Genomic DNA, 9,191 nt, shown 5'->3' on the forward strand with positions numbered 1-9,191 from the left:
GTTGCAAAGACCACCACCAGAAACATTAACAAAATATGAATGTCAAGATACAGAATTGAATCTGGTAATGGGTAGGCCTGGTTGTTGAATTTGTAAAGAGCTCAGACACGACTTAGCGATTTGAAATAAAAATGTCCCTGTCAGCTTCTTTGCCTAACATCAGATTTGTTTTTTGTTTCAGTCACTTTGGGACCGGCTGTTTTCCTGGCAGAAGCTGCCAGAGGAGATACCAGTAGACTTATCAAAGTTTCGGATCTTGAATCTGGAGATCATCAGACAGATGGCGATGGAACTGTTGGACTACCGCACAGCCACGCCTCTAGGGCCGGGACCAGGTCAGACAACCTTTCACCAATGACACAGCACACTTTACATCATTACACAGCAGACTTACAAAACATTTTTATACCCTAACCTAGCAAATATAAAAGGGAGAATGATAAAGGTGCTCTCCAGGAAATTCTATGCACATAATCATACCAGTTTGTCACGCCCTGATCTGTTTCACCTGTTTTTGCGATGGTCAACTCAATATTGACAGATGTTATTGTTCTCTTTGTGGGCATCAAAAATGTGTCAATACCTTTTCTGACTGGACTGCAAACTCTTCTATGACTTGATGCATGCAAATGTGAGATTTGCCTGGGCGAGATGTGTGCAACATAATGGAAAACAAGGAAGCTGCACACTTTGCTGCTCAGCTGAAACAAAAGGCTTAAATACTGTACCAGTACTTCCATTTACAATTCCTTCTATACCTGAAGTATAATTGCTGCTAAAATGTAATAATAAAAAAAATATATATATAAAGAGCTTATTGACATTTCATCAGAGCAAATGGTAGCATAAAGCTAAAAAGCAAAAAATACTTCCCATAAAAATGTGTAGGTCTCTTGTAGTATGAACAGATTCGCTAACAGATGTTTATAATTTTATGGATTTGATGTGAAGTTTAATGTTCCGTTCTTCCACATTAGATGTCTGAGCTTGGTTGTTTTGTCATCAATTAATTGTATTTTTATTTTAATGTACATTTGTACTGTGATTAAAACATGACTTTGATCATTTTTATTTATAATTGTTTCAAGCTTGTTATGTTTTTTCTTTTTTAATATCACCATCATTGACCTGGTTGTCAGTAAAGAAAAGAGACTGACATTGTTTGATATGTTTTTTTTTGGGTTGTGTCATGGAACGTTTCAGAACCCTTTTAATATGCCTTTGTAGAAGACCAGAGTAGTTCAGTTTCCTGCTGCAGTAATGCTATTCTTCCAATAGATGGAGTGGGAAATACTAAAGTCTAGATGTATAATTAATTTGGGCTTCAAAAACATGTTTTTATCACCCCATTTTCCAGTGCAGGATTCGTTTTATAGTCTAATGGTTAAGATTAGAATTGAATTGTGGGTGTTGGATATTAGCCGAGGTCAAGTTTTCCTTAGGATCCAAAACAAGTAAACATATCCCCCTTTCCCCCCTCTTTAATTCATACATAATGTTCTCTTTATCATGATGTGAATATTCAGTGTCATTTTTATTATTGTAGCTCACCCTGTAGACTTTCAAGAGAGCACAATATGTTAAACGTTCTTTAAAAATCGACACTACATAACATACTTTCAACAATTCAAATAACTAGATTTTTATATTTTCACTACCTTCTTTCAATCTAATGGGTGAATGGCTTAAGATGAGATTGATTCCTGGCAGCCACAGCTTGCTTTCCATTGGCTCTGTCTCTTTTTTTTCAGACAGACAGAAGTTATATATACAGGATACTAGTGTTTCCTCTCCGGCTCCAGCCCCAATTTGAAGGACTGTAAAAGCCTGAATGGGTTCCAGCTTCGAAAGCTTAGCGGCGCGAGAAGAAAACAGATTGCTCTTACTGACAGTGCGCTCAGCTAAATACTTTAAGAACCAGATTGTCTTGTTGCAAATGGTGTTGGAGACTAAATATACTACTATTAATTGAAATTCTCCTCTCGGCATGAGAAGTGAAAGTAAAGTACTTATTTTCTTTAATACAAATGCCCTTTATTTCATGAAAATGAATGTAATTTATTACATTCATTTGTAATTAAATCCATGTGACTATTGTAGCCTTTGAGAAAAGTAAGTATTTGAATAGTTTTAACTTGTAGTACTTTGTTGAAAAGGCTAAAGTTAATGTAAGGCAGAACAACATTATTCAATCTCTGTTGACCTTTGAAGAACCGTTGGATGCAACACCCTATACAAATTATCATAACATAGTCTCCAAATTCTATTAAATGGACTTCAGTTCTGGAAAAAAACTGATCTTGTGGGCCACCAACAGTGATGACGTTAACAAGTCCTTTTGGGATGTCCTTTCTATGACTCTTGCCTGAAAGAGACTTATTGTAGTCTACGATGAAGTGTGAGCACATAATAACACACAAGATTTAGACACACACACGAGGTAGCTTCAGATGGAAAATTAAATTACTTTGGGTCATGATGTGTTATTCATCTTCATAATTACAACTTTGTTTAGAGGGAAATTTCATAGATGCTCTCTCTACAGCTGCAATAAGCTGTTTGAAGGTGTAGTGTATGAATGTTGTGATTCTGGTTGGCAGTACTTGAGATAGTAATTTAAAGGTGTTGAATTATCATGGATATCCATTCAAATAAATGAACAACAGTTTCTTTATTTCTGGTTAGAAAGTGCTTGATGAGCACAGAACAGTCAGAGAATTGTCATGCTGAAAAGGAAAGGGAGGTCACTTTTAAATGTATCAATCTGGGATGTTGTTAAATACTGAGCACAGGTAGCAGAGAATAACCCATTTGACTTCATTGATACTTCAACACATGAAAACAGTTGCTGAATAAAATACCATTACTGTATGTCATATTATTTAAAGTTATGTTCTAGTCAAATATATGTTATGAGCGCTTTCATTAGTTAGCTTCCATCATCCAGGAATTACAAATCATACTGTCAAGAAAACAACTTGTACATCATTGAAAAGGCATTGGGATTTATAGTTGAATACAATTGTTAAAATTTCAGTTGTGAACTGTTATAATCACTGTTGTCTCTGCCTTCCGTTTGTCCTGTGTGGCTCAGTTGGTAAAGCATGGCACTTGGGTTGTGGGTTCAAATCCCGTGGAGGACCAGTACAGAAAAAAAGTATGAAAATTGTATGCGATCACTATTATAAGTTGCTCAAGATAAGAGCATCTGCTAAATGACTCAAATGTAACTGTCATGTGATTAAACAATCTGATATCATCCACCAGGCATGCTTGCCTGTTTGCATAAAGAACATCCAACGCTGTCTCCCACTTTTAACTGTTCGTTCCAACTCATGACAGGCAGAAACACATCCACAACTGGTGATTGTTGATATGTCTGCTAGCTCAAATGGTATCAAGTAGACCTATGAAATTAGGTCCATCGCATGTCTAAGTGCCTGATTGTAGTCCCCTCCCAGGAGTGGCCTTGAAGAACCACAATAAGAGGTGTGAAGAGTTTCTTTATTTCAAGGGCCTTGTTAAGACGTCTGGCTCGCTCCACTGATTTTAGTCCTGCAAAAGACATAAAAGCATGTATCAAGATGTGAAAACAATCTCCTGTGGGTGCATATCAAGAGGTGCTGGGATGTGTACAAATATAACTGTAGAAATAAAGCTTGCATGCATATCCAATGACTTCATAGGTGCCCGAGTTGTCAATGTAAGTACATGGGGTAGAAAAATATAAACCATTCCAGGAAAATAACTGCTTTGTCAGATCAGATGCAGTGTAGCAGAGAATAACCCACTCAAATAATAATTTGAGTGGGACACAAGCAAATTCTTTGGCCCTCTATTTAGCGTTGGATGCAAACCAACCAAAACATTTTCCTTATTGTGTTTCTATAAAGAGACAGATTCTTCTTTCCCCTCTTTACCTCCTTATTGAGGGTAAGGACACATGCCAGAGAATTTGAACATTTGTTTATGACTTGATGGTGTAAGTTTGTTTGTTGTACTTAACTTTTTACAGTATACTGTTTAGTGTTTATGATTCTATTTCCATGCATTTGTTTTCCAAATACTTCTGACAATAAGTATTTCATTTTACATGTGAATATCCTAAAATCTTTGATATAATTGACATAATGTTTAAAACATTACACATATAAGTATTATTTACATGCTAGATTTGACATTTTATTCGGAAAAAGTTCCATTGAGTAGACAATAAGTGAATTCAGAGCAGAGTTCAGGGCTTTAAATGAGTGCAGGAATCAGTTCTAAATTTCTTAAATCAGTATGCATTGAAAAAAACTTTTCCCCCCCTCAAGTTTCCCCTCAGACTCACTGGCTCTCTCTGACAAAGGGATTTCTTTCTTACACAGCTACCCCCCCCCCCCCTCTCTCTCTCATGTAACAGCTGCTGCTCAGTGCTGTATCCTGAGAGAGTGATGATCAGTGTTTTTTTGTTTTTTTCAAAGTGTTTTTTTGGAACAGATGGCCAGGGGAGAGCTGGGGAATGTGCCAGCACTGCGCTGGGGAATGTGCCAATTCCTGCAGCGAGTGAGTTCTCTGGGCTCCAGCTCGCGTGCCTTCACCCTGCCCTCTGCCCTGAGTGGCGCCAGCAGGACTTCCCAACTAGCGTTACGAACATCTGGTGTCTGGGACTGACAGGGAAAAAAGCAGCTCAGCTAGTTTCCTTGTGAATGCTCTTATGCCAAGGAAACACATGAGCTCACGGTGAGGGAGAGAGAGCTAGAGGGAGCTGAGCACTGGAAGTGCAGGGAAAAGTTATGTGCATGTAATTATGTAGGATATGTAATCTATGAACAAACACCTAATTCATCATTGTATTAGTATTTTCTTTAAGAAAAGTTTTCAAATATTTTCATCAACCGGTTTGCAGGGGATGTAAAAAAAGTTTGAAGTTGTAATTTGTGGTTTACAAAACTGTGTATGTAATGTATGTGAAATACAACTTGTTTACAGTTTTTTTAAGTTACTGTATTTATTGAATCAATACTTTATTGAATAGTCAGGGGTGATCAACCTATTTGAAAACAATTGTGTTATGTTATGTTATGAGTTTTGGAAATAGACGAAGAGCAGCTGGAATCCTCTCTGTGAAATTGACCCAAATGACATAATTTTTGACAATTAAATACTTTTGGGCATTTACTTTCCAGATATGACTAAATGACAAACAGTGTGTTTTAAAAGTTAGATTAAATGATAATGTTGTTTCACCAAGAAAGAAAATGGGGGAAAGGGTGATCTGGAGAATAAATGAGAGATAAAGGAGAAGACTGACGGGACAGATGAGGAACTGGGGGGGAAAGTCATCGATAGAACAGTGTTAAAACGTTAATTCATGTGTAAATGAACGTTCTCCATGCTTGGATCTCATCTGTGCATTAAAAGCCCTGTTGGTTTATAGAGAGGCCATGCAGATGTGTGGATCCAGGAGAGGGCTGGAGGAAGTTCAGCTTCAGTTTACATGACTCCCAGTGTCATAAAACTGCACACAAAGGCATCAATCACCCCTTTTATTCACCCGGGGCACTTTTTCTTCTGCTGTGGACAAAAAACTGGCGGAACACCCAGTTCCCTTTCAAACACGAGTTGATGATGATTTAATTTAATGGGATCCCTATTAGGCAAAGGAATGCCTCTCTTAATTGGTGAGAGTGTATTCTTTCCTCTTTTGTTATCATTATCGTTAGAATTACCATCCCTCTGTCTGTCACACTGCCCCATGTTTTCCGACCGGAACCATCAAAATGATCTTTGCAGCATGCTGATCGGTAAAAGGGAAGTTTTCACTGCTGTGATATCATCAATTCACCAGTCATTCAAAAACGACATATAGTTTCGTTAGGAAATGACATGACAGTGAAGGAGGAGAGGTGTTTAACTAGTAGAAAGAAAATAAAGAAAAGCTCTATACAATTAGCTTTATTTGAAAGTTAAATATCCATGACCAATTCTTTTATTGGTCTTGTATGGTCACCTGTTGCTATTTATCAACGGCTTTGTTTATAAGCATAGTTTATGTTTCAAGGTTATTGATATGCTATATTGTCAAAAACATGTTTGAATTAGAAGCTAGCTTTGACTTGGCTTTCCATTCCCTCTCCCTCTCTATTATTCAGAGTCCCTGCTCCGTTTTTGATGGCCTTGAACTTTATAGCAAACTTATTACAAAACCTCAGCAATGTCTCCATCTGTGTGCTTGAGTACTTCCCATTTGCAGGAGTCCATTTCCATTTCCATGTCAATGTCTCAACCCACCTTGTCATTGCTGCATGAGGCCTTCAGCCAAAGAAGACAAGCACAGGGTAAAATCCCATGCCAGACTTTTATGCACAGGATAAAATCCCAGGCCAGACTTTTATGCACAGGGTAAAATCCCAGTCCAGACTGTCATCAGACAAAAGCCTAAATACTGAATCTTGCCTTCCCTTCTCTTCTCTTCCCTAGATCCAATTTACCTTTCTCTTCTTGGAGCGTCCCTCGGCCTGCAGGGTGCGGGTGCACTGCTCCACACACTCTCTGAAGCTCATGTTGCCGTTATCTGGGGTGTAGTCCAGGTCTGCAAGCTGAGCCAGCGACAGGATGTAGTTGCAGGCGATTCTTAATATAGCCAGCTTTGACAACTTCTGTCCATAGGAGTAGCAGGGCACCTGTATAGGGTTACAATTTGGTTATGTTTGGTCATACACAGAGTGTACAAAACATTTGGAACACCTTCCTAATATTAAGTTGCATCCCCCAACCCCCTCTTTTGCCCTCAGAACAGGATAAATTTGTCCGGGCATGGACTCTATAAAGTGTCAAACGCGTTCTACAGAGTTGCTGGCCCATGTTGACTCCAATATTTCCCACAGTTGTGTCAAGTTGGCTGGATATCCTTTGGGTGGTGTGAAAACCAGTGCACCTGGCACCTACTACCATACCCCGTTCAAAGGCACTTTAATATTTTTTCTTGCCCATTCACCCTCTGAATGGCACACATACACAATCCATGTCTCAATTGTCTCAAGGCTTGAACATGATTCTTTAACCTGTCTCCTTCCCTTAATCTACACTGATTGAAGTGGATTTAACAAGTGACATCAATAAGGGATCATTGCTTTCACCTGGATTCACCTAGTCAGTCTATGTCATGGAAAGAACCGGTGTTCTTAATGTTTGGTACACTCATGGTATATCATATGAGCGGATGGTACAACCAAGTTTAGGAGATTTTTAGTTAGGCTACTGTATATGCTCTTCAGATACTGTTGTTGGTGTCAGTTGGTGTCACGTGACAGTTTTCCACCATGTCTTTCTAAGTGCCAAAACAGCTGGTGATGACATGACACAGTGAAAGGGTTCACAGCGAAAACCTCCCTGCTTTTGTTTTCAAAGGGATATATATTTCATGTTGGATTTGGTCAAGTAAGAGTTATTTGTTTGAGTTGACATTGATAGTTCATAGTACACATACATGCTGTATCAGGCCTATCGGAGTGTGAAGAGCTTTCCTTTGTCATTAAGAAACGTGTTCCCTGTTTCCTATGCATTTGACATCTCGTTTCTGCCATTGTGAGAGGTGTCATCAGAGTGACAATTCAACTGTTTGGACTGTCTTAAAGATTTTGTACTGTTCATTCTCATGTCTTTAATGTGGCCTAGCAAACTGTGCATTATCTACACTGAAATTAATTTAATAAACTATCTATAAAAGGGGCCATACAGTTAGTACTCAAGTAGGTCTGTTGTATTGTGAAATTCACTGGTGAATTTTCATTTAATTTACGGTCCGTACAGTTGACATACTGAAATGGGAATTTAAGTGCAACAACTTACTTTGAGTTCAGCATAAACATAACATTCTGTACAAGAGGCCTCATTGTGTGTTTAGTGAATTCAGTGGAAATACCTGCTTTCTCAGCGCCTCAAAGGCTGCACTGATGGTATGCACCCGGGTCCTCTCTCTGGCATTCGCCAGTAGCCTCCGTGTCTGCTGAACCGCTCTGATCTCAGTGATGACGCCAGACGTTTCTCCCAGCCGTTTCCTTGGCGATTCCACCATGTCGCTGCTATTGATGTAGGACGCCTGAGAAGCTGAGGAGAGGGACCTCTCGGAGCGCTTGCACAGGACGATCCGGGACTGTAACGTGTGATCAGACACAAATGACTGTTGATGGTCATAACTTGTAACCTGTGGGAATGTGCTGTGAAAAGAGTCTCTGCTTGTTGATGTTGACTCGGAAAAAGGCTGCGACTGTGATGGGAGCGTCCCAGTAACTGTAGATGGTAAAGCATTTATCCTCATGTCAATAGCAATATTCGGGTTTTCAGATGAAATGATCGATTTCTCCACAGATAAAGCTGTACCAGGGTTCTGCAGTCTTTTCTGGACACGGTTCCTACATGTCTCTTCCATCAGTTCCCCCATAGAGTCGTCTTCCATTCTTAAATCATGCTCGAAACTTTGGACTTCTTCACTGGTGACACGTTTTGGGTCCCGACCTTTTCGTTTAAACTTTTTATTCCCAGTTGCATCCTTTGCATTGATTGTTTTCCAGCCATCGCTGAGTAGATGTGGATTCCTCATTTCAACACAAATACGCACTATGCACAATTGAAAACCAACAGTGCCACTGGCTTATACACGAAATATGTAGGTAGCAATATTGCGCAACAGTACGAATAATAATATTCTATTGTAATTGAATCAATATAACATAGTCGGACAGGTCCCGTTGCAATGCAACACCCTGATTGTAATGATAGATATGCATCAACAAGCTTACTAGGCCTATATATAACAACAAGAATAGACTGCATGTGCAGGCGCGTGTTGCTCCCGTGGATTCCGAGTGTCTTCTGAACCATCCAAAATTGCCAGTATTTTTTGTGAATGTGCTCTGAGGTTCATCTGTATTTGTTTAGCCTCAGTTTACATATAAGCCCCTGTTGGTGAGATAAGTCGCCACGCCGCCTACAGCGAGAGACCGCCCAAAATCCTTCTTGCGGTGCGTAATAACAGATTAACCCCTACGGTGACTTTTGTGGACAGGCCTATAGGACAATTATAATGGCAATAATTATCGTCATAAATGCTGTATAATAACACGTATTTATATCACAATCTGTATGCATTGCAAATACATTTTACATAGGATATACATGAGAGCTGGGGTAAAGAGTTTTGGGGG

At 39.2% G+C, this 9,191-nt stretch overlaps 1 protein-coding gene across 1 annotated transcript; it reads right to left on the reverse strand.

Annotated features, from left to right (window-relative positions):
- Positions 1 to 2,652: 2,652 nt before the first annotated feature.
- On the reverse strand, positions 2,653 to 8,923 carry LOC139574023 (transcription factor atoh8-like). The gene is made up of 3 exons (XM_071398140.1): positions 7,910 to 8,923; positions 6,477 to 6,668; positions 2,653 to 3,555 (listed from the first exon to the last, which is right to left on the reverse strand). Exons 1-3 carry the CDS (start codon positions 8,585 to 8,587, stop codon positions 3,550 to 3,552), a joined length of 876 nt encoding a protein of 291 aa, XP_071254241.1. The 5' UTR covers positions 8,588 to 8,923; the 3' UTR covers positions 2,653 to 3,549.
- Positions 8,924 to 9,191: the final 268 nt, after the last annotated feature.

Source organism: Salvelinus alpinus, chromosome 4 (assembly GCF_045679555.1).
Source record: "Salvelinus alpinus chromosome 4, SLU_Salpinus.1, whole genome shotgun sequence".
Taxonomy (NCBI): domain Eukaryota; kingdom Metazoa; phylum Chordata; class Actinopteri; order Salmoniformes; family Salmonidae; genus Salvelinus; species Salvelinus alpinus.